General features: G+C 38.7%; 1 protein-coding gene across 1 annotated transcript in view; it reads right to left on the bottom strand.

Annotated features, from left to right (window-relative positions):
- The window catches only part of PTPRN2 (protein tyrosine phosphatase receptor type N2), a gene marked incomplete at both ends in the record, with an annotated part of 645993 nt that overhangs the window by 213272 nt on the left and 405435 nt on the right, over positions 1-27286 (bottom strand). Inside the window, one exon of the mRNA XM_082045523.1 lies at positions 23138-23202. Coding sequence (XP_081901649.1) covers positions 23138-23202 — 65 coding nt within the window. The remainder of the gene's footprint in view (positions 1-23137; positions 23203-27286) is intronic.

The following is a 27286-nucleotide window of genomic DNA, read 5'->3' as shown; positions in this document are numbered from 1 at the left end:
CCCTCATAAACTGGAGCTTGGGAATCTGTAGTCTAGTCAAAACTACCTTAACTGTTTTCAAGCTAAAATGTTAAAAACCTTTAAAGAAAGTTATAATGCATTGGCCTTGATCTTGCCTAGTAAAAGGACCAGGAAGATATGGATTTTTTAATGATGGTATGGATGGAGGTTTGGTTACTAAGATTTATCAAGGGGAGCTTGAATTCAATATTTAACTCCCAAGTATAATAATTGTGCATTCCCATGAGAGGAGAAAGTAGTGCAAGGGAAGGCTGAACCAACAAAGCAATTGCTCCAGCACTTCTGCAGTGATTGTCTGTCTCCTTATCCACACCCTGCAACATGACACAAAGGTATCCAGCAAAACTAATAGAGGCGTTTTGTTCTGACCATCCATAAACTCAATAAAAATTAACTCCCTAATCTTTATGAATTTGCCTTGCCAAACGTGCAACATCCAGAAAATTCTGCTTCGAGAACTAATAGGAAATTTCTCAGCACGAGTCTTTTCTAGGTATCAGGGCCATTGACAACACTCAGAAAGAGTCAGATCCCTTAATTTTCCTTTTCAAAAAATTATTAAATACTCAAAATTTCTAATTTGATATTTTATGGTCAGAAAATCTACCATTTCATATTGATCTAACTTTTTAAATATAAAATTCACATTAATTTAAGTGAATTAATTCTCAAATGGTAAACATGGAAATAAATGTTTTGATTAATATGATAAGGTAACACATGAGATGGAAAAACAGATTACTGAAAACTTTTAGAGTTTTGAAACTCTAGTTGCAAGAGCATTGATAAGAAATGAACATAAAGTTTTTAGAACAATGCAAAAGAATTTCTGAGTCTCTGAACTACAAATGCTCAACCATGGCCACAAGATTTCTCTTACCTCACTAGGTCATGATTTCCTTTAGTTTATGCTGATTTCTTTAATCTTTAAACTCATCTTTCCTGATTTTTTTTAAATTTTTCAAAGCAATTCAACATGATTTAATCTTAAATGACACTCAGATAGTGACTTAATAATTAATATGCCAAGTAAAGCAGGTAAACTAAATCACCTCTTAAATTAAGAAACCAGATCCTTTCTATTAGAGCATAAACATAATTTAAAACATTGTTCTTAATAACTCATGCTTTATTAAGAAAAGAGCAAGTGGCTTAGTGCTGCTAATGTTGAATTGGCATTAGAGAAAAATATGAGAAACTTGGGTTGGTGTATAATGTACTTCACTTGCTTTCTAGCTTTACCATCAGCATTTAAATCATGAAATTACATTCCTATTCATGAGCCACACTCTTCTGAATTTTAAGATGCATTTTATAACTATTTTTAGAAATTATGGGATGTTTGTTCCCAGTGGATACTCTTTTTAAAAATTATTATTATTGTTATTATTAAAATAGCATGGTTTTAAACATTAACTACCAAACTGCAGGAAGCAGGGCAAATATCTGCTCCCGGAGTCAGTAATCAAACATGCTCTTTCCATTAGCAGGTTGGGTGAAAACAGAGGCTGAGCTGGAGTCGGTGTTCACTAAAGTGCCCCAGCATCAGAAGTTCAGGCTGGGTCACGGCCGAGGCTGCGGGCAGCTTTGTTTAACTCTGTTTTCTGATGGCCATTTGAAGTTTTTTATTTTGATCTTTTGTGCTCACAGGCCTGCACCATAAAGCTCTTGTGCATAGTTTGCCAGCTGCTCAGCATCCCTTCCAGGAAGAAATGCAGAGAAATTTGTCTCCTACCTGCTCCACAGACCAAAATTCAATCTTAGTTTCTGCAGAGTAACTTTGTTGTGAGCCAATAGCTTCCACCCTCTTACATTCATAGAGCTGAGAATAGAGACAGTCTGTCTTTTGCTGGGCTATGTGCCAATTTTGCACTGTATTTTGCACTTTGATGGTGAAAATGTAGTATTTAAATACATATTGTAAAGCAAGGCTGAAAATAGATGCCTAGAATACGGTCTATAGAATCTACTGTCACATCTTCATAAATTATGGAAGTCAATTTATAAGAATGGCCATTTACTCATAGAAATTTCCTGATTCCCTGATGTATATTTTGAACTTTTGGTATTCATTCATTTTTGCTCCAGTCAAACAAAATGTTTTTTTAAAATACCGGTAGTGGTTGCATGTAGGTCTCTTTTTCAAGTTGGACATATATAAATGATGGATTTAGTTACACAATAACAGAATGAAACTATCAGGGAGAATAAATGCCACAGGAAGAAAAATCTTTGTACCATGACCTGCAAAATAAGATTATTTATTCACCTAAGTCTAGTTTAAAATGCCTTATTGTAAGACCCGTGAGAAATAAACTCCAAACCTGGATGCAAACTCACTCTTTCACTGCAACAGGAATACCAGTTTGGACAAATCCCAAAGTTTACACCTTTGGATTACAAATAAAGAGAAACCAAAAGTAAAACAAAACAAAACAAAACAAACCCCACCCCTCTACAATTGGCGATGTTCTTTATTTGATGAGTTAACGGTATGGTCTAGGGCTGTCTTCTGACTCACCATTACCCATGCCAAGGTGATGTAGCTTTAATACTATAAGACTTTCATTAAACATTGTTGCTGATATGGAGAGTTGACAGAAATTGTTAGGAATTTAACACTAGGATGAAGACAGCATTAGTGATCTCACAGGTAATTTAAATTGAGACAAGTCCTTTCACAGGTAATACGATTTTCAAAAAGGAGACTACAGAGAGCTAACCAGTGGATGTGAGGTGCAGATGTCAGGGGCAGATGCTGCTCACACCTGCTACACAAGCATTTGCTTCAGATAAACCACTCCTTATCTATGTAATTCGTATCTAGGATGGCTTGGGTTTTGGAGGGATTTGGATAGGCTCTGTTCTCAAAATTATCCACTTAAGTGCTCAGGTTGGTAAAACAGGTGTCCAAAAAAAGGGCACAAAATCTGCTGTTACCCAGTGCCAATGGATGCAGGGGCTCCCGGTTCAAAGCTTTTGTTGACTGTGAAATGTGACAATAACAGGGAATCCAACATGCAGTAAAATACTCTTCTGGGAGCTAAAAAACCTTAATGTAGTCAGTGTTAAATAATACACTCACATCAAATTGAAAAGTAATACGACCAGTGCCAAAGAGCCATGATTGTGAAGTTGTCAATTCAATAACAGGGCAGAGCTTCTCCAGCACACGACCCAGGGCTGCACGCACTCTCCTGAGGGTGACAGGAAGGCTCCATTCAAAATGTCATTAATAACTCCAAATCTGCCTGCTAGGATTTGAAAACCATTTATTAGGAAAGAATAAAAAAGGATATCTGAGCATGGGAATGAGGGACAGGAGGCTTTGGTCCCAGTTTTGGTCTCATTCTTATCAGTTTAATTTAACAAATAACATCCCATAACTTCATGCTGTTGCTTGAAAGCTGCTTTTGATGAGAGCAGCGGCAAAGCACCTCCCTGTACTTTCAAGCAGGGCTCACATCCAATACAGTCAGTTAAAAAGCTAATGAGGCAGGGATGTAGCAACAGCTCCATTCACTGGGCTGATCAACCACTTTACAAATGAACATGATACTTCTTTGAGACCCAAGCATGCTAAAATGGCCCTTAAGTCAACCTCCAGCTACATTTCCCCATTAAAACACAAAGAAAGAGATGAATGATTTAAAGTTGCTGTGGAGCTGGCTCAGAGGAAGGCTCAGCCCCATGAAAAATGCTGGTTTTGTGCAGAACAGCAGCTGCCAGGGTGTAGCACCACTCTTTGGTCTGGGGCTGCTGTTTAGTGAATGACAGCACAAATCCCCCTGCAATCCTTTAGAAAAACTTCCGCAAGACGAAACATTTTGTACACTGGCAGTGATAACCACACCTTACAGAAGGAAACGTAGATGGATTGTATGGCAAAATCCATCTGTTGTACCTGCAGTTTATATTTAATACTGTACAATAAAATATCTCAGGAGATACATAAACAATTGTGACATTCTAATCCAACCTTTATGATCTCTGTTCAGAAGTCACAGCAGCTGTCTTTTAAAGTACTCTTCCCAACAGCAACAAAATCTGACCCTATTAATAAGACCAAAGCTTAAAATGACTAGATACTAGTCAATGGTAATTATTGTTCTGTTACAATTCCCAAAATTCAACCCTTGCACTCATAAAGCCCTTCAAATTTTATAAACTATAAGTGGATTTTTCTTTAATGAACTTATATGTGTTGATATGAGTTGAGCTCATGTGATGCATAGATATATGTAGTGCGTAGAATAGGAATTATCATAGCAGCATAAAGTTTATCTAAAACTTATATTTTTATCCTGAGTTCACAGTAGAAATATTTTGTACATTTATCTTTTTATGAATTTACATTGTCCTCATCACCATTAGTAGCAGAGCAAGTCCCACTAAAAACTACAAATGGAACAAAGCTCTGCCTTCTCTTCCCTGTCCCTGAAAGAGTAGCTTGCAAAGGTCCGTAAGATACCAGCTGCAATCTGTTCTACCTTTCAGAAAGTCCTGAATCTGAAGTAAGTTATACGAAACACAATCCATGCTTTTAAGACTCTCAGAGGCTATGTGACAGGTATTTAAAAGTCAAACTAAGGTTGTATCCTATGAATCCAGACTAGAAAAATCACACGGTTACACCATCGGCTTCTGAAGGGGCCACCTCTGCTGAGTAGCCTGGTGGTGAGCAAGGCTGTGCTCTTCCTTCAGGGAAATTTGCCCAGTGGTGTTTTTAGCTTGGAATTAGGCCAGGAAAGTAAACCCAAGGGACTGGGGGACTAGGGAACAGCTCCTTATTTTCCTTGTCTTTCCCTTGTATACAGAGACAGTTGGGTGTAGTAGACTTCCTATGATCTATGCATTATCTTGTATCCTAATGCATTTGTGTAGGACCTAATCCAAGGCAATTCTTCCACTGACTTCACTGCATTTTGAATCAGAACAGTTGTAGGCACATGGCCCCGACCTTCTTCAGAGCTGGAAGCAGGCACGGAGGAGTAAGCTCTGGTAGCAACTGTGTCCAGAAAAATTCCGGTGAATTCTGAAAGTTACTCTAGGGCCAAATACATCTGCAGCACACTCATCCAAAGCCCCTGGTAATTCATAGAGGGAAAATAGATGCAAGAAACTTTAAATTTTTTGGTCAAGGCTAGCTCACACCAGCAACTCCACAAGGTATAGAGAAAACCATAAAAATTACTGCATTCCTTAACCTTTGAGGGGCTATGGGGCCACCACCACCCTGGCCTGGTAGAAATGGAAAGGAGACTCTATGTGATTAATGGTTATCGTCACCCCAAAGACCTCCATGCCAGATACATTTATTACATGCAGAGCCTTTGATGTATGGCTTTGAGCATGGACTTTGAGCAGGTGAAGACAGACAAAGAGAACTCATTATTATTTATCATGCACCAGATGGCAGCAATGCCAGGATCAGGATGGTTGTCCTAGGGACACACCAAGATCATCCGCAGTCAGGAAAAGTCAAAGAGCATAGGAAACAAGTCCTTGGAAAATGTGTGAGGCCAGACTGCACAAGCAACTTAGTACTGGGAGCATCTGAAGGATAAAAGATTCTTGCAGGTAAGATAGCAGTTCCATCTTTTCTTTCTGCCTTCAAAGTGTAGTCTTCATTTATTAATACTGGAGCTGGAACTGACAGTGCAGAAAAGGGATCTACCTGATACAGTGTTGGTAACAACTCTGCTTTGAGCAGGAGATGGGACAAGGTGATTTCAGGTTCCCTTCAGCCAATAGTTTTATGATTTCATGGCTGATTCTCCAGATGCTTCTTGGAGCCAACAGGATTTGAAATATGAAAGCAATATGAGGAAACTTGACCACGTTTCTCAGAAACAACCTGCAGGTCACCAGGCTTGGGCATTACAGTCATGCTTTTTTGGGCTGCAGGAAGAAAAGGCATAGCTGACAGTTCAGTCCTGTCCCTTTTTTGGGCTACAGGCTTCATACTAAACCAAATTTTGCACATCTGATGGATGCCTGGTTTACCTAGGCTGGGGAGTGAAGCCCTCCAAATTTCATAAAGCCAATATAAACAAAGTTCCAGAAAATTACACTGATCTGTTTTTGACGCTTCATAGTTTTCTTTCGGTAATGTGCTTAAGTTGCAGCAATTGACTGGAAGATGTAAAATATGACAGGAAAGGTGAAGGAAAGTAAGCACTTACTGCTAACTATAGATTGGAGAGATAAGCACCAGTCATGATCTGACCTGGTATTAATTTCTGTATGAGAAGGGGTTTTCAGAAGAAATCAAATGCTAAATATTTGTATATAATTGTGAAAAAAAAAAGTAACCTGTGAAGTCATGGGCTATTAACTAATCACTATACTTCAACTAATGGCAGCCCACAGTTGCTAGGTAACCCCTGATAAGATGTGTGCATTGGCTGCCTGAGAATTACTAGAGAAAAGTGATTCCCTCCGCCACCACCACAGCCATCTCTGAGTCAAACTGATTACATAGGAGGTTCTGTTTTGACTGATTTTATAGGAGATAAATGCTGACTACATTGTGTTTAGACAGTAAAAATCTGCACACTAGTTGATAAAACCTAAAAAAAATGCAATCACTGAAGTGCATTAGTTGCTTTTTCAATGGGTTCATTTACCCTTGACATCATAATGCTGCATGCTGGAATCCTGCGTTTTCCAACTGATTTATTTTTATATACTGCATTATATTTCATAAGGTGTGAAGAGTCAGATGACTGGAAGCTGACTCTGAAAATCAATGAGGAATAGATACATACTGGCATATATGAGCAGTGTTGCCCTTTTACAATTTTAAAATATTTTTACTCTCTATTTCACACTATCACAGTTACGTGTTTGACAGACACCTGAAATTCAATTCAATTTGAGCATTTTTTTTCTTAATTTGCCTTCACCAGGTTCATATTAAATAAAAATGAATGCTAAGGCAATGCAATGAACAGCTTTTGAGGAAATATTATACTGGCTCACTTGTTCTGAATAAAATAAAAACAAGACCGAAAGCAAAACAGAGAAGAAAAGGATGTCCTCAATATGAAGAAATACATGGAAACTGCTGGTAGAAAATAATAACGTCGATATTTTTTTGTTTTTACTCAGCTGTCTAGCATCAGTACAGCATATGTACTCTGCAAACTATTTTATCAAAAAGACTTGCTATATCTCTGACAATGAGTCTTAATATTATTCCTTGCCCTGAAAAATCAGTCGTTTACAAGCAAATTATTTAAAAGGAGTTAAGATAAATTCAAAGCTATTTCACCCTTCTAAACTTATGATTTTCACCATGTGTGCGAGTTGTCTCCCTCTTCTGGCTTATCCAGACCAACCCAAGGGACCTAAAACTCATTCTGTTCCAACATGTGAGGCTCCAGGTTTGGTGTGGGCACAGCCCAGTCACCTTCTCTCATGTCTGTGAGTTTATATAGAGACAGTAGTATCCACCTGCAGGTACAGAGCTGCAACTGGACATTTTCTTTATCATAAGTACACTGTCCTCTACCTCAAGACTATCTATCATCACCTAGGAAGGGGTGAGCAAACAACAAAAGAAAGAGCAAAATAAGATATGACAACATTATTATATTTTTCTTCTGAGTTAGCTTTGAGGTTAGGAGAGACACCAAGGGGTTCTACACTACCAGAAGAGAAACACAGTTGTTTGCATACCGTTGCGGCATGACTATTTTTGTATCCCAGTCACAGATCTCCTCTGCTGGCATCAACCAGGGCTCCTTCCATGGCATACATTGCTCACAGTTTGATGCAACAAACTGCCCAACAACTATACTGAGAAACAGCTTGTTTTGTTTTTCTAATTTGGAAAACAAAGGTGCACAGCAAGCTGTGCTGACTGGGAAGTCATACATCTTTCACACAACGTGAAAAGTAAAGGAAGGAAACATCCTTTAGTTGCAACAGACACCTTCCTCTTTCCTTGCAAGGTGCCCTGTCAGCGTGCCCACCCTCATGCCACTTTTCAATACCAGACAAAAAAAGAGTGAAATCTTGTGTCTGTGTTCAGAAGTTAATATTAGGGAATTCACTGCCTGTAAGGAGACGGCTTCAGGCTACTACAAGAGACTTTCTCCAGTGAGATCAACTAGGAAACTAATGTAGACTACAGATTATTCACTGCATAGGCCAGCAGGTCTTAAAGCGTTGCCCTGAGAGGTAGATTCACCATTGGGCCATCAAGATCCAGCCTGGCCCAGAATAACATGGTCCAGCCTGACGGGAGCTTTCATCTCCCCTCACACTGTCTCATCTCCCCTTTACAGGGAAATCCTTACAACAACAAGAGCCCTTGCAGCTACATTTCAAGAAATCATCTCATCCTAGTCTTGGGGATGCAGAGTGTCAGACATGCCTAATCTCATGGCCTTGTATGACCTCTTAGAAGTATTCAAGAACTGGGAGATTGCTGGGCTTTGAATATCCCACTGCTCAGATTTGGTGTACTCACACGTTCCATGAACACAACTTCAGTGCTCAGACCGCCAAGGATGGCCACAAATGGTTGAAGATCACACTTGGGAATCCCTGAGACAGGCTTATAGAGCAATATAGAGTTCAATGAACATCATTTGTACCATTCACATCTTTAGCCAACTCTATAGATTGTTATATCCCAAATTCACCTAGTTGTTTGTATCACAGAATCATCTTGACACCTCAGATATAGTGGAGACCCAACCTATTCAATACTAGCTTGTAAACTGAATCCCATTTAACTATGCAGTCCTAGCCTTTGGCTTTCCCTGTAATCAGCAGTGGGAAATAGAAGGCAATTCCAATCATAGCTCAACTCTGGTGATTACAGAGCTCAGTTGATGACACTCCTATCATAGATGATTCAATGAATTCTAAGTTAGGGGTCGATAACACCAGCTACTAATAGACTTTTCTAATCAGCAGGCTCAAATCTCAGTGGAGCAGGTAAGGGTAAGTCTTGGAAACTGGGCCAGTCTTTCAAAGCTCTGGAAAAAGCCAGAGCCAGTGTTGTAAACTGGGGGCCTGGAAACTGTGCCTGCAATTGCCGGCTCCTCCAGCATCCTGTGGAACAGAGCTGGTGTACCATTTTTGTAAATGAACAGGACTGCACCAAAGAAATAACTTGCATATATCATTAATCTTCTCAGGAAAATGACTCAGAAAACTTCTGATTATTTGCTAATCTGACAGGTATTTAGCATGAGGGAATCCAGCCTGGTGGTTCCCTGTTTGTGCTACATCATGATAATTAATAATAAAGATACTGGACATTGGGCATGCAGCAAGGAAGAGACCTTGCTCTGAAAACTTTACAGGCTGAATAAGCTGGGTAGGAGTACTGAATTTGTATCCTGCAAATACGTCATTTTACACTGGAGGAATTCTGTTGTTCTGCCTCTCTGGAGCCAGAAAAGCCACAGCTGATATAATTTTTCAAAGTCTGCTCTCCTGACTTGTGGTCTGGTGGCAGGTTTCTAAGACCATGTTCTAAATGAAGGGCAGGTGACAGTACAATGTATTGTTGTGCCACTGTATATAATAAAGATATCTGCCTTCTTCTCTTTCTTGGAGGTTATTTGCATTCCTAATGACAGACAGAATTTGGCTTAGCAAATCTGGGAGTCCCCAGGATGAAGCCAAAATTTCAGCAGAAATATAATTGCTTGAAATGTATCAAGTTGCCATATTTTATTTATTTCCTGGGGTTCAATTACGAAAATTGCCAGTCTGCAACTCCAAATTGCATGACAACTGTTGAACTTAGAGTCTCACAAGGATAATCACCCCAGAGCACAACAACACACACATCGCTCCACTACCATAAATTAATATAAGCTGCCAGTAATTGAAAAGGGCAGAATAAACTCCACACCTCCTTTGTTCTGACTGGCATAATGAGGATGCCATTCTATTGTCTCCTGGGTGGGATCTTTTGCCACCTTGGTTGTTATAGGTTTTTTCTAGACATGTTGGGTACAAACATGGTTTCACTTCACAAAATGTCTCTGTGCCCTCACCAGTCTGTTCATCCTTGTCAAATCAGGATTTCACACATTGTTTTCTGCACATTCCCTAATCTTAGCAAAAGTTTCATTTCCCCAGCCCATTGCCATCGGCTATTAGTCTGGCACGAAACTCAAGCTCAAAATGAAAAATATAAAATAGAAAAGACAGCAGACACAGCTACTATTGTTCTGATTTCTCTTGTCTCAGCTAACAAAATATACTTAATAGCACCACTGTGTTATTGGCAAGGCAGAGGGGCAACCAGGTGTATCTTGTCATGCCCTATGAATATTACCAGTTCCTGAAATATTCTATATCTGCCCATTAGTTTTTCCAGAGTTCACTATGGCAATAGACAGAGGAACATTTTGTTGTCTAATGGATACAAAAGAGCAATAACAACATGGTATTAACCACTGTGGATGTTACTGATCAACAAGGTCACAGACAACACCTGCATCTGCTCCAAGCGTTCACTATTGAAACCAAAATATTGAAGTCTTAAAATGACTTTTCAGAATTTCACATATTAATATACATTTTAAAAAATATTATGGCATCTTCATAAGATCTTAGTTGCCTGAGAGGCTTTTAGCATTTTTGCCTACTTGGTATCAGCAAAGTAAAGAAACTGAGCTTGTTTAGAAAAGAGATGAAATTATTTTGCATGCAAAGACAAATATGTTTTAGAACGTAAAGAAAGCCTGTCAATTTGTTTAAAAAATTTTATTCATAGATACTGGCTTCTACGGGTGAAAAGCTCTCTTCTCTCGTTTAGAAAAGAATGATTTTCCTTTTAGCATTCGAATTTGCATGCCAATATACTTTGCATATAATTTACATACCATACTGTATCACAACCACTTTGTCTCTCATTGTAAAATCCAAGATCAGCTCCTAGCATTTCATAGCTAGGATTATTAAAACATTTTGTTAAGTCAAGTCTGAAGATAAGCTTTCATCCTGATGCTCCTGGAATTGCATACTAATGGACAGGAAAGGTGAACATCTGGTTCAGGCACTGGATTGGGCTTTGGGTCCCGTCCCAAATTTCTCAGAGGCTTGTTTTCAAGTGTGGACAATTTCATTAATATCTTTATGACTCAGATCCTTATTTATAAAATAAGAAAAATGATAAGTTTTATTCCCTTTCTTTTCTAATCTTGTCTTTTTGAGTGATTAACTGTAATCACTCAAAGGCACAGTTTTCCTATCACTCTGTGTGTGGGCAGGTACCCAGTGAGATCCCAATCCTGTCTAGAAAGCATTACGGTAATGCCCCTGTTAATTAAAACTACTCAGCCTTTTTACAATTAAATGATTTATGCAAAGTAATATCAATTCACTACAGAATGAATTTTTTTCATAGATCCACACAAGTTTTAGGGAAACTTTGAATAGGGACTTTTTCCATGTCAAAGACATGCTTTTTAGTTAAAGTTCAGGTGACAGAAAGCTTTACCACCATCTACGGTTTAGTGTCAGAGTCCTCCTCTGGGAAATGTCCAAGCCTTCACCCACTTGACTCATAACAAGGATCTTGGTATGAACCAGGAGCTAAGTTGAATACCTACTGTTCCATGTTCTCATGAAATGTCTGAAACATTAAAATATTTACATAAAACGAAACAATCCTGGGAGGCTACTACCCCATGTAGCTGATGAGGTTTAGCCCGCACAGAAGATCGGCACATAAAATCAGGGTCTCCCAGCTTCTGCACAAGGACCTACACCTCCACCCTATTCTGGGTCTCTGTTACTGTGCTTCTTACATGAAAAACTAAGAAAATACATTATTTCATCTAAATGGGAAACCACGAATGCTCCACGATATCGAAAGGCTCTGCAGCACATAGAACCGTACCAAGTTTACATGGTAATTTTGTGGGGAAAATCAGGGTGCACATCTTGAGGCTGACTGTGCTGCTTTGATAGTCAGTGTGTACTAGCAGCCCCCCTGAAAGAAGGTGACTGGAAGTGGGACCCTGGACCACAGCCAAGGGCTGTGAAGCACCTAGAACCTCTTCTTTACCTATGGCAAGAACCCAAAGTCATTATTTAATACAAAGTACCTTATGCATCTAAAATAGTTTGCGGAGTTTAGCAGTGTGAGTACTTACAAAGTATTGGATATATTGCTTACAAGTAGCACTGCACTGCTTTTCTCCATATACTACCTTGAAATATACTGGGGCTTAATGCTTCTCTAATCAATAGATCATTATCATCATAATGATGTTTCTACTTGAGACAAACTCAAATCAGCATTTCAGTAGAAGCTACTGTAACTGGTTTGATCTTTTTTCCTTAAAAATTCAAACGTTTTAGACAAAGTTACTTGCTACATATGAAGAATTCCCAGTTCTCTCCATGATGAAACAGTTATTATTTACAATAAAATTAATAGCAAAACATGTACGAAGATGAAGTGAATAAAGAACTTGGATCAAGTAGTGCTGCCTAACGTCAGCGCAGACTGCTGCTGTTCTGCTGCAGAACATCATGAACTTCACAGAGTCAATTTAGTGTCTCGGGGAAAAGCAAAGAGAAGAAAGGCAGCTCTGGTCAAAGCATCACTCTGGTCAAATGGGTAACAGTTAAGAGGGGCCATTAAACTCTCAGGTGTACATCTTGCACTGCAGGTAGCACTAGAAGAATAGGCAACTCTTTCATTTAGGAACAAATAATGGGATTTCCCAGAAAATATCTAACTACCTTACATTATCGGGCACCTGTGTGCCAGACACCTATATGTTGATGAACACCCATCTGCTATATATACCACATGCTTTTTCTTTTTCTTTTTTTAAGCTTGGCAAAGACGTTGACTAGGGAGATAAGGTCTCTGAAAAACATTTTGGACAAAGATGCCAGCACAGATTGTACAGTAAAAGATATCAGGTCTGCCAATACATGCACACTACACTCTGCAGGCTGCTTATACTTGCTTCTCAATGATTTATTGCACAAATTACTGGAATTCTGAAATAGTACAAGCCATATCTCCATATTTCTTTTGGTATAGATTTGATAATGAAAGAATGCAACCTCCTCAACAAGCAATATTTGTATTCTAGCTATTCTCTTTTCTTGGTCAGGAAGAATATCCTTTCTTTCAGAACAGTCTCTGCTTATCTTTCTCTCCTGCTACAGGCAATATAGCTGAATGCTGCTGATACGACATTTGTCCAGTTCCAAATCTAAAAAAGATACCTTTGTAGGACAGTTTCTCCAGGAATTAAATAAAATGACTGATGGTATTCTGAGTTTTAAAAGGACTGAGTTGCCCATTGCTTGTGTGCAGACAGCCACCAGTAGCCAGATGATACTATCTAGTGTCCAGCAGCACTCACAGCGCTGATAGGTTCTCTCCCAAGAAAGGCTGTGCTCAGATAAATATATATGTGGTTATTTGTAAGATCAGAACCTTCAAGATACATCTAATTAAGGAAGAGATCATAAAACCCACAGGAAGTACAAGCAAGGATAAGAAATTATGTATAACTACTGAGTTCAATAATTAGAATATTAGGAAAAAAAAAAGTATGTCAAGGCAAATGCTACTTTTGGAGGCAATGCAAGAGGACCAGATTTTTGTATTAGTGTAGGCAAAATCAGTATCAAGAATATTTTAACAGACAAGTATATTAATTGAACATATTAACTGATATGGAAAACACACTGCTCTCACTTTTTGGATAAAATGTGATACATTTTATTCATGTGTTATATATTTTTCTTGTAAAGAATCTATTTTGTTCTCCAGATGGTAACTTCCTGATTCTTCCATTCAGTGCACAGCACATGAAATAGAAGTTAGCTCTTCAGGTTGCGCATATGCACGCACAGATACATAGATACACACACAAAACCCTACAGCAACATACTGCACTTATCTTCTTCCCATTTTTAGATCATACATATTTCATTAAGCTTCATGCAGAGTGTCTTCTGATTTATGGTAATTGTCAACAAAAGCAAAAAATGCCGACAATTTTAACACCGCACTACTGAGGATTTAACTGGGATAAAATTAAAATGTTTAGGGGGGAAAAGAAAACCCAACGCCCTAAGCCACTGGGAGGCTGACCCTTGAGATGTTATCAATTTTTTATTTTATTTTATTTTATTTTATTTTATTTTATTGTGTTTGCTGTCTATAGAAGCAGATGCCAGCAGCAACATCTGATGTACCGGACACCTCCAGTGTTATCCCAGCATGCTCATGGCCTGGAGGACTTGGAGTGAGACTAATTTCCATATCAAACCCAATTTAGATGAAACATCTTGGTTTAAAAAAAAAAAAAAAAAAAAAAAAAAAAAAAGAAGCCAGCGCATCAATAGCCCCTTGATTAGATTTTCATCTCCTGAGCAGACAAATATGAATATTTATTACCATGAATGCAGATTTCCCTCTTTCCATTGCTCTGATCTTGAATATTACCCACTGCTAATTTTTATGAAAATTTGGGCAACATAATGTTTTCACATAAACTGACAGTTCTTGAGATAATCCCATTATTGTTTGGTGGGAAATGACAGTTTCCGCGTATTCATGTGTTAACGAGGGATTAAATATTGTTTTTCATCACCGTAATCTAAGATGGACTGGAAATTAAAATTCAAACATTGTGCATTAGCAGAGCTTTGAGGACCAGAATTTGTTTGCATTCACTTAGTAAAGATCTGTAAATTATCAGTTTAACAATCAAACAAAATCTGTACCATAAAACCAGCACTGATGTCTGTAAAATTAAGTCATTACTCTACCTGCTAAAGGTAAAGAGCCAGAGACATAAATAGTTTGCAAAATGACATCCCTGTTCAAGAGCAAAGTGCATAGTGCTCCTTGGCCATTAACAGAGTGGGTCATTTTTCTGTGGCATAGAATCGCGTCCCTTTTTGTTGTCACGGCTTGTGATACTCGGTATCCTCGGCTCACATTGAAATATTGCTCTATGATGAATCTACCCATAGTGCTAAAAGCAGTCGTAGCGACCCAGGAGCTGGTTTTGTGTATGCTGAAGTGCTGTGCTCATGCCCTATCCAATTCTTGGCACGCAGTAAATAAACACCTATAATTCCCCACTGAAATGGATATTTTGCTGGAGCTGCAGTATTTAGCTATAAAGGATCAGTTATCTCCTCAATGTTTGTGTCTTAACGCCCAGACCACACTGAAGCTGCCATAAATGGTTCCAGGCCTGGATCTTGCTTAGGCTTAGCAGAAAAACAGCCTAGAAGTGTATTAGTTGGCATAAGACGTAATGTGAGTGACCATGCCAACAATTCAACAATATGGACAAATACGAAACCATGAAAGGCTCTGTGTCCTGGTCTTGTTTATTTTACTAACACTGATGTAGCTGTAAGGCCCCTGATGCCAGGGATTCGTATGGAAAGTGTGGGTGCCTCACAACTTTAGTCTTAGTCCAAGACACTCTCCTGTGCCTACAGAACAAGAGCAGAGGTTCTGGTGGGTGGCTTTCCATGTGGACTTGTCCATTAGCTGCCCAGGAACTGCTGGGAAAGGGGCTGAGGGACTAGGATTTATACCTCTTCTGAATTATTATAAGTCTGTGTTCAAGATTGCTTGAAATCCATGTGTTCCTGCCAGGATCAAGCTCTTGCCTCTGGAGGTGGAAGAATCTCCCTCCTCAAAATTTCTGACCAGCTCTATCACTCAAATTTCAGACAGTTAAACAGAAGTGAATGTTCATCTGCAGCTTCCCTAGCCAACCCACACAACACTGAAGATTTTGTTCCCCTTTGAGTCATAATGAACTGTCCGCTGGTAAAGGGAGGGTGCAGAATTTCATCAATCAGTAAGATATCTCCTATGTAAAGATCCTACGTATCTTCTTTATGAATATATCCAACACAGGCTACCAAATCATAGGGTAGATAACAACATTGATTTTTAAGCAGAATTACCCTACAGTTTGCTTTACATAGTCATTGCTAGTATCTAAATCTCTTTTCTCTACACATCTATAATGGTTTGTAAGGGAAGCTCTGCTTTAAAAACAGTGGCATGACACAGCCTAAAACCACGACAAATCCTTAAAACAAACATATGCTACTTTTTTAATGGAACAATGCTACAAAAGACAAAAAAGGAACAACACTGGTAGGATGCATAAGTTCCTGAAGCCACAAAGCAAACCGTATCTTTTTTCATTTTACATGATACTGAATAAAAATTGAATTGCTGCAGTTGCCATGGCAACTGCCACATCACTTGGCACTTCTGCTCCTTTAAATCACACAGTGCTACTGTAAAGGAATTCATGAACCAACATGACACCTCGATACTTGTGCTTTTTATACTGTTTCAGGAGGAAAACATAAATCAATATACACTGATAGTTGTCGCTGAAAATCAGATTTGTTGTATTTTTCTTAACATTATAATCTCATTTTCTTGTCGTGTTCTTTACAAATTTGTAAAGGTGGAGGGCGTTGTCACAATCAGAGCACAAGAAAAGAAATTACTACTGACACCTGATTTCCAGACTGAAGCTGTGACCTGTCATTCAGATGTCAAAATACCTCTGCTATGCAATATTCAAATCAAATACAGGGGATAAACATTGGAACTTTGCCCCTCCACAACCAGAGATGGTGTGATACGTGACAGAAGACAGTCCCAGTAGCACCAAGGCATCTCTTTAACTCTGAACTTATCAGTAGCTTAAAAGGGAACTCTAACTATATACTTAAAGCTGAGCATATTCTGAATGTTTGCACAGTTGGGGCTATTATTTGTATTGTTTTAGTATTTTCTGTATATAACATGCAGTCGCAGAAGGTATATGACAAAATAACGTGGTAAAATAATATACATATTCATGCTGCATATTTTTTGTTTTTATTTTGCCATTTATTAACACTCTGGAAGCAATTTATTTGAAAAGCAGCCCTCTAGTGGGCTATGTACCATAATGAATAGTTAATAAATAGCATTAACATTATCTCTAAATATTAGCTAAAATGCATTTTGCAAAAACATACAAGATCTTAAACAAATGAGCCATAGAGCTTCATCATTCTCTTTGGAGAAATTTAATGTTCTGTTTAGCTTTATTCCTTAAAGCTCTTGAAGCATTACTTCTAAAAGCTATCATATGACTAACTTCTGATTAGCATCACTTTACTATACATGTATTCTCACAAAATTGTAACAGTGAGGTATTAGTCACTGTCAGTAAAACTCCATAAAAGTAGAATATTACTAGTAGCATTCTACGTAAAATGTAATCTATGAATTTTTAAGGGTTACACAGCTTTAGAATCTAATATTTGTGCGTGGGATAAAGTAAATCTTCCTCACTGTGCTTTCACCAAGAATATTTCTAGGATTGTACTCCTTAAAGTTTTAAATTTAATTATTATTTTTCTTATTTGCATGTATATATGTGTGTATATATATATATATATAGCCTTAAAGTTACATGCCTTAAAGCAAAGAGCCCATCTGTGTCCTGACACACGCCTTGCTCATAGCAATGTATGCTGCTCCAAAACACTGTCCTCCTGGAAATCTCCACTCAGCTGTTAATCAGCACAGGCAGAGCGCTTGGCAAAAGCCAACAGCGAGAGCCGTCTTCACGATCTCCAGTCCCAGATCTCACATAACAGGAAAAAATGGATTTGTTGATCTCTTAAGCCACAGCTTTGGCATGAAAAGATGTTGAAAGCAGGCTCGCAGAAAAATCCCTCCCCTGGTGTCCCGTGGTCTAAGGATGCTTACGCTATGATGCAGAGGCGTATTCCCTCATATGCACCTGTGCTCAGCTCCAGCATAATTAGCTCTGGTAAGAGAGGGATGAGTATCAGAGCTACTTTAGCTGAGTAATCTTGGATACAGCATCCCTTTTTATCCCAGTGTACCTCTGGGTGCAATACCTGCTTTAAATCAGAGGCATTTACTGATTGCCAGGCTGTCACTGTAAGAAAGGCAGCTGGAGTAGATCCCAGGCTAATTTGGTCGTTACAAGCAAACCCCAACCCTTAGCATTCTCCCTAGTAATCAGAGCATATCAGAATGAAGCTGACACTTTATTCTTCAACAACAGCAAATGATTTGTCACGTTTTGCACTCAGTCCAATTTTGTATGGATTTCCAATATCATTCTGGGTCTAATCTGGATGCACAGACATTAATGACAAAATTTGGCAACATTAAGGAAGATAATAAGTTAGAAATCTGACTCCTGCCTCAAAGAGACTTATACATCACTGAAAAGTCTATCTTATAATGTCCTCTAGATTCAATAGAATTTTTAAACACTGATTTCTTTCCTTTATTGTAGTAACATCAATTCATGAAACATCAACATAATCTACATCTATCAAAATATCTCTAAATGAGAATGTCCTGAAACCTGTCAAAATATAACTGTTCCATTTTAGAACATCTAGAGGTACAGAAAAGTGTTCATTTCACATATATTTTGGGTGATTCACATTTAGTTTAGAAAAATATGCTAATTCTTATGTCTGCCATATGAGAACCATGATCCAAATCCTATGAAAAAAAGTGACAGTTCCAGTGATGAGTGTATTTTCCCCTACTGAGAAACAGAAAGAGTTAATTTAAAATAATGTATTCCAGAGTGGGTGCTGTTTTGCCAGCTCAAGAGAGAAACAGTGCCATTCCCTTGGTTTGTTTCAGGCCTTGGCTCAGATAATTTATATTTCAAATCACAGGCCCTTAGCCTACAAAACATGATTTGAATCATTACACTTTCTTAAGCCTGACCTGTTATTTTGAAACTGTTGTTGCAAACAAATTTCAGCCAAAAGCTGCATAAACAGTTATTTTTCCATGCCACAGTAACTGCATTTGAACCATTATTTGAAATCTTCTTAAACTGGAGCTGGACTTGAACCAGACAAACCCTGGTTATAGCCAAGCCCAGCATGGAATTGAACAGAAAAATACTGCAATTTTATAATTACTCTAAAGTGCTTATGTGAGGAATCCCAGGTCAAGCAGTGACCTCTGTGCGAGGCCATGCTTCATGGTGCCTACTGAGGTCTTTGTGTTAGAGAGCAGCTCCTGGGTACAAGTCCATGAGACTAATGTTGGCGTGGGACTGGGGCTCCTGATCCCGCTAAATCCTGAAGGCAGCAGGAGTCAGGTGGAGCTGTGCGGCTGCTAAGGGGGCTTTTCCTCCATGTGACCCCAAATGCTGTCCCCAAGATCTCGCACGAGTGCTCAGCCATGCAGAGCAACAAGTTCAGCTCTTGTTTCTGAAACATGCAATGGTCCACACCAAGTTGGGAGATAGGGGAATGGAGTTACAGGTCCTGCTTAAATGCTGTTTAGCTCTTTGGGTTTTTTATCGGTACTATGCCTCGGTGTTATGCAAATATGCATATAGATAACACAACACTTACATTCACAGCCTCACACACACTCAATTATAGGAGGTTCTTGGACTTCTGAGGATGACCTTAGGACTTCAGAGATTTATTTCATGTGTGGGAGATCAAAAGAAAATACCTCAAAGACAACAGCAGCTTCACTGTATCTGAATAACCAAGACAACGTGATGAATTTGTGTGGCACAAACATAATGCATGACAATGACTCAAATCTTGGAGGGCTACTGTATAGGAATTTTAGAGCTGTTATAGGTGCTGGAATACTCCAAACAGAAAATAAACATCCAAAGGCAGTCAGTACTACAGCAGTGCATGCATCCTCAGGATTTCAGTGTCAGAACTGGTTTTCTCTACAGTGGAATGATTCCTGGTTTGCTGGTATAACAGCCTTCTTACAAACAGGATAGGTGCCAAAATAATTAAGACTGATACAAAGCATATCAAATTCCAATGCACCTCTCTGGATCACCGGACCATTGAATATTCTGCCAGCAAATGTTAGATGGTGAGATGGATATGCTGTGGAAGTACCAGTAAGGGTCTGTTCCACAATGGCCTAACGAAGCTCTGCTTACCCACAGTCCAGAGAATGCTTTGCACTATATCATCCAAACCTCCCCATGGAACGTGTAGAACTTTTAAGTCAAGATCCTGACACATGAGCAGCTTCTGATGTTGCAGCTTAGGAATGCATCTTTAATCCTGCTAAAGCAGAGCCTACCCTATACTGGCACAATGCAGCTAACCTCAGCTCTCTCCAGAAACCTCACTGAAGCTCTGGAAATCTTCTACATGGCATAAAAATGATGAACTGTATTGCAGCTGTGGTAGACTCCAGACCTGTGTTGTTAATGACTACAGAGCACATGTTTATGCAGTGACATAAAAGCAGTTCATCAGCCCTCCCCAGACTTTACTGAACGGCTCAGTAAGCTTGGTGTGAATTTTATAATCTGTTGTTGCTTTTGAAATGCTTTTCTTGAGATAGAGAGGGAAAGCAAGAGATTGAGGAGCTCTGAGAAGCATTTATCCTCTCCGCAGAGAAGGAGACAGTTTCCTTCTATGGCACCAAGGCCTGGTTAGTCATTGGTGTCTACACATTTATTACTTAGGCACAAATCCTGTTATCACAGATCAACACCTGAAACCGATTCCACTGTTCAGAGCAACACACGAATTATTGCTGAGCTTAGAACAGTTCCTGCATTTGTTTGTACAGCTACTCCATTCACCGTAAGTATCTCAACTATATTTCTCTTGAACTACTTCAGATATGAAACTTGCCATGCAAAATCAATCCTTTTTATTTTACAGTCCTACAAGTGAAGATTATATAGCCATTGACTTTGCCATGAATCTGACCTACTGTCCAAATAAAAGGCTGTTTGTCATTCTGAAACTAAAGAGTTTTTTCTAAGTACTTTTGATTTGAGCAACTTGACTTTAATGTACAGTTACCGTTACATATCATTCCATTCATATGGTGTGAAGAAAAATAAATCCTTATTCAACAAAAGGCTCCTTCATCATGTTAAAATATGTACTTTCTACTATTTTAACACTGTGAAACACCAGGGTGATTCAAAAACAAACTGCAAAATGAGATTAATGTAGTCAGATTTAACCTGAAATAGCCTGAATCTGATACCCTATCAACAAAGAAACAGCTTGGTTACAGCACTCCAGTATTTTTCATGTGAGACTGCAGAAATATATTCATTATGTACACAATAATATCTGATAGGACATAGAAAGGGGAATGTACACAGCTGGGAGAATTCCCATCCAACAAAATACATAAGCCCCTGAATAAATGTTCTTCCATCACCTACACTGCTCCAAACAACTTGGTTCTTTCACTGCTGATCACCATATCTCAGGTGTAACATGTATTTAAGCCAAAATGTCTGCTTCCCTTTGGTTAATTTGTTTCCACTTTTTGCCTTCTAAAAATACATATTTGGCAGAATGCAATGCACAAACTTCTGTCAAAGTCTTAACTAATCCAAGTAGTATCACCATTTTTTTTAAAAAAGGTATGATAGTATAAATATATGGGGGATGAGTTCTGCAATGACTTTTACTAAACAGAGCACAAGAACCAGACTGGGGAGTTCTCTAGCCTAAGAACTTGTCCACTTTTTCCAGTTTTATTAGCTGGTCTCAGAAAAAGTTAGGAAGTCCTTGAGGCTGTATCTCCAGTACATCCTTAGACTGCCAAGGTTACAAAACCCTATTATCACGATGTGGATTAATGATGCATTTAGCAGGTGACAACCACTTGCATTTTGAATATCCAGAAGTGCTTTCCTTCTCCATTGGCCACACACAAGATAACAATTCATTTAACAGTAAGCAACCAAAGTGAAGTGGGTTTTCATTTTCCAGCTGACTTTGAAGCCAACTGGAATCCATTCAACGACTGGAATCAGACAAAATACATGGAGGGATCTCATCAGCACAAGGAGTCCTGTTGGGTAAAATTTTACTGAATGTGGCTTCCACGGTGTGTGCCACAGTCCTGGTTCTTCTGTTATGCAGCAGAGCCCAGGGCTTGCAGACAGCACATATTCAAGCTTCACTCTGGCGTGAGGTGAGGACACAGCCTGAGGTGCACAGCCCCGCTCCAGGACACGCTTCCCAGCTCTCGAGGTTATGCACCCTTGAGAACCTCAACTAGTTAAATCAGCTCCAGTTAAGCTGACTCCAGTTAAGCTGATTAAGATGCTGGCTTTCATTTTCTGATTATTTCACCTATGCTTGTTTCCATGTTCTAATTCTTAAAGCTATGTCCGTAAACATCTTAGCAGGTCTCAGTGTTGGTACCTCTTCAGGACCGAGTCTTTTAAGTATGTGAATAAAGTTAAACAAAAAACCTCAGAAATCCTGGCAAGTTAAGTTCTTAGGCTTAAACTGATAAAAGTTAGAAATATAAGAAATGAAAATCAGTAAAAAAAAAAGAAAAAAAAGTAAATTCCTTCAGTATATTACAAGTTTGCAATTCATTATTCTTAATACTGAGAATAATGTAATCACAAGAAAAATGCATTTGTCTAGCCCTGTGAGCATTCACCACTAGCAAAATTACTTAAATGAAAAGGAAAAAAAAAAAGATAACTGTGTACACAAAATTAGCACAAGAATTAGCAATCAACTGTAGTTCATACAAGGTTCTTAGCAGATAGCATCATCTTTATTAATAAATGATGAACTGCTTAGTGGAGTTTTTGCTTAGTGATATCACCATAATAACAGACACATGTTTTATTTATGTTTCAAGCTACATCCAAAATAAGCAAGTCATTCACTGTCAGATTCTCCCTAACATCTGAAGACTCTTTACCCCAAATTTAAACTTTCATTGATCTAGATGAGATAGCACTCCATCAAAATCAAGGGCAATAACAGAATGACTTCAGTTGCTGTGCTCATTTTGGGGGATTTTGTTCCTGTGATACAACAAAGCAAAAAACTGCCTTTCTTAAAGCTGGCTGCACTTTTCTCATAAGCATGGTATTTTTTTTCTCTGTGGGATACAGTGGTATTTGTGCAGCAGATTGTATTTTGACAGATGCAACTGTATCATAAAAAGGCCCTTAGCACCATCAGACTGGTAGCTCACAAACGTTCGTGAGCTCCAGGATTTCTTAAAAAAAAAGCCAACAATTAAAATGATTTTGAGAGTGTAACATGCCCTCAAGCCACTTACCTCCCCCACACCAGTCTGCAGAATTTTCAGTCCAGTTGTTTTTTCAAGCTTCACTTTGTTTATGGCTGTAAGGAAAATTGAGATTGAAAGAGTTACAGTAAACCTAGAATATGCATGATTTTGCAGCATTTACAATACAACTAAACTTCTTTCCTCCACCAATAAATTCATCACAGTTCCTAACTACAGTGTCTGTGGAATACCTTTCCCTGCTAGCAACTGCTAGTCAGTTTTTTGAATGCAAATGTATGCCATTTATTGTTCATTCTTATGTGAAAAAGAAAGCCAAACTAATTGTAGTTCCCTTGTACACATAGTATCACACACATTTAACACATGTACACAACATGTTTGGAGAGTTCTCTTCAGTGGAAACTTCCAACTGACTTCCTTGCAGCGAAGAGCAGAGCGGCACCTCACCATTACACCGCACTGTCACCATGGGACATTCCACAACAAACACAGACTCCTACCGAGCAGGTAAGGTAAATTGGTTATTTCACAACACCAGGGTGCAATGCACAATGTTTTCTTTTCTGAAATTTAGTTTTTTCCCATTTATCACATAATCACAGAATAATTGGGGTTGGAAGTGATCTCTGGAGATCATCCAGTCCAACCCACCTGCTAAAGCAGGGTCACCAGAGCAGATCACACAGGAAGGTGTCCAGGTGGGTTTGAATGTCTCCAGAGAAGGAGACTCCACAACCTCTCTGGGCAGCCTGTTCCAGGGCTCTGTCACACTCAAAGTAAAGAAGTTTCTCGTCATGTTTAGACAGAATGTCCTATGCTTCAGTTTATGCCCATTGCCCCTTATCATGTGGTTGGAAACCCACCCTTAAGGTATTTATAAGCACTGCTAAGATGCCCTCTCAGCCTTCTCTTCTTTAGGCAAAACAGACTCAACTCTTTCAGCCTTTCCTCGTAGTAAGATGGCCCAGTCCCCTATTAATCTTTGTAACTCTCCGCTGGACTCTCTCCAGTAGTTCCTTGTCTCTCTTGAACTAGGAAGGCCCAGAACTGGACACAGAACTCCAGATGTGGCCTCATCAGGGCAGTACAGGGGCAGGAGAACCTCCCTTGACCTGCTGGTCACACTCTTCCTAATGCACCCCAGGATACTATTGGCCTTCTTGGCCACAAGGGCACATTGCTGGCTCACGCTTCTATGTGAGTAAAAGCATTCAAAACAAAAATGAAGTAATCCAGCATAAAACAGCTAAATACAAAATAGAGGTAGTAATCACTAAGACTACATCTACACTTGGAACCCAAACATGCCCAGGTCATGAACTTCAGCACTGTCTTACCATTGCCCATACTTTTAAATCATTACTATGGTCTTCACATGCTTTTGGCCTCTGCCCACTAGTATTCTCACAACACAATGTCCAACCATAGTTCTGGGGACAGCACAAGGATGAGATTATTCCCAGCTGGGGGTATAGGTAAGGTCATCCCATTTTGGATGGGAAGACTTTAACCTTACAGATGCAAACTGTGTCAGTTGAACTTATGGCCAAAACCCATGCACCTGGTTTTGTTTACTTATGAGTAGAAATGAAGCCTTGGAGCCTTGTTAAATCTCCTCCCTTTAGCCATCTAGTTATTGACTGTGTAATCCAAGTGAGTCATCTAGGTTGTCTCTGCAGTCACTGGAAAGGGACAGACATTTAATAGGATGAGTCATCCCACATATCTTACACACATCTGCAGGCACCTATCTCTTTCCTTTGATTAAGGACACAATTTAGACAGACTCAGATTCTTGATTTAAGTTGCCTAAAGGAAACATTCCTACCACAAAGGACAAGTGTGCTAGAAGATATTTTACACTCTAAATTTACATTAAAATACTGAAAGGACTTAGTATGTCTTTCTTTCACTTGTGAAAAATACTCTTTAATTGTTAATACTTGAAACATTTTCGATACAGTTCAGATTTCAGCAGACAATTCTCAAAAGCAATACTATTGTGAACTGATACTTAATTTAGTTTGTCCAACACAAATGACTCACATTTATTTCAGAGGTGAGTCGCATCATTAGGGCTCAATCTCACCTTGTATATCCAAAATGTGGAAAGATTTTGGTAAGAGTTTTCACTCAAGAGTGAAAACTCAAGCAATCCTAACACAGAGAAACTTTTCTGACTGTCTTCAGCAAAGGGTTACTACTGCCCATGATTTAAATGGAGAGGAAAGCTCTGCCCACCTTTCAGACTTGTACAGCTTTATTTTTGCTTCTTTCTCTTACACTAGCTGTTAAGCAGATGGGAACATGGAGTCCCAAGCTGAGAAAGCTTAAATGCATATTTTACTGGATGTTATCCCAAAACCTGCATACAATACTCACATGCTTAAGACTTATGCCATGCTTTATACATTCACAAACATATATATTCCATCCCGAGTCACAAGAACCACATGAGAAGGACAGTTACCTGGACCATGCAATTTGAGGCTACATTTTCACTGTGTTGTGTATGTTATGCAGTATGAATTTTTTTAAAAAATAAGTAAATCTTTGCCAACAAGCTTGACTTTCAGTCTTGAGATGGACTCTAGGCTATGTTGCGTTACTGCTGGCTGATGACCTGCCATGTCATGTAGCAACATTCTCCTTTTGGACATGTCATTTCATTCCAAAGGTGTGCCATGCTACCACACTGACCGCCTCACGTGCAGCATACACACTAAAGGCAGATTTCTACCAAATGCAAAAATTTAGAAGATTTATAAAAACACAGAGTTCCACAGAAAGTTCCTTCAAAGAAACCAAGTAGTCTAACTAAAGGTTCTTTGGTAGCTCAGGACAAAGAAAACTGCACAACAGAGTACCTGCAAAATAAATAGGTACAAGTAAACAGTAAGGCTTAAATGCCAGTGTGAAATTTCCTACCACACGAACAGTTAAAAGAAAATATTATGTCTCCTGAACTGCTGAATTTTATCATTACCATTATATATTTGACCTCCTTTTTATAGGTTTCCTAGAGACTCTAATTATTGAAGTTTTGATATTAAAGAACATTTTAAAAGTTTACTTAACAGCCCCCGTTTCTGTCTTGATATTGGCTAAAAAAACCCGACAGCTCTGACAGCCATGATAAACTCTGCCAAAATTAGGGGGCATGAAGGCACGATGTGTTATTGATTAAATCATAAGCTGAAAATGGTCAAGCTCAGGCACTGTCATGTTGCGGAGAGAGACACAGCAGACAGTCTCCAGTATGTTCACTCCAGGTGTGTACAGAAGCATATTTTAGTTAACCTTGAACTTCACAAGCAGTTCAGGAAGGTCAAGAAATTCAAAAACAGCGGTGCTGAAGCACCAACCACATATCAAGTAGCTGCTTGAAGCTGCTGATCAGGGAATATAACTACTTAACTTTTTCTATGCATGACTATAATTGAGAATTTAAGACAATAAAACATAGTTGATAGCCTGTAGATAGATGAGGAAGAAATGGTGGCAAAATAAATTTAGATATTAAGAACAAGCTACTAATCCCTTGAAAACTGGCCTGAATTTTTTAAAAGCATTTTAGTGTACTACATACTAGCTTTATTCCAGTACAAATTTACAGCAGATGATGTTTCTGTTACAAATTTTATGAAATGGAAATGATAATTCTGGGTAACATAGTGTATTACACATTCCATCAAAGTTGATTTTTTATGGTCATAGTTTAAAGTCCTGAAATACTAATGGAGAACTGACAAATTCATCAGCAAAGATGCATAATAAAAACGGCTATTCAAAAAAAAAAAAACCACCCAAAAAATCCACCCAACCCAGTTAGCAACACATAAATCCTTTTTTTAATCTTCCACTGAAACAAAAAGGGCTTGCAAACACACAAAAAAGGAGGCCTTTAAATTAAATTCACTAGATGAAGGATATGCAAATTACCTGAAGAAGCGCAGCCCTATGTTCTCAAAATTCTGCAATAGCCTATTTAATTAGTATTTTAATTTATCAGAATAATTCTTTGCACTTGACAATTTATGCAGTATTCCATATAATTAAGCACGTAGCTACAGTGGAATAATTTTACCTGCTCTCTGTATATCAGTTATTTTAACCTGAAAGAATCTGTGGAAGTCTCTTCTGTGATCTAAATTACAATGGGGACAACTTAATGGC

Source organism: Streptopelia decaocto (genome assembly GCF_964273445.1).
Source record: "Streptopelia decaocto genome assembly, chromosome: 2".
NCBI classification, from domain to species: Eukaryota; Metazoa; Chordata; class Aves; order Columbiformes; family Columbidae; genus Streptopelia; species Streptopelia decaocto.
This window is presented reverse-complemented; position numbering and strand designations above follow the sequence as displayed.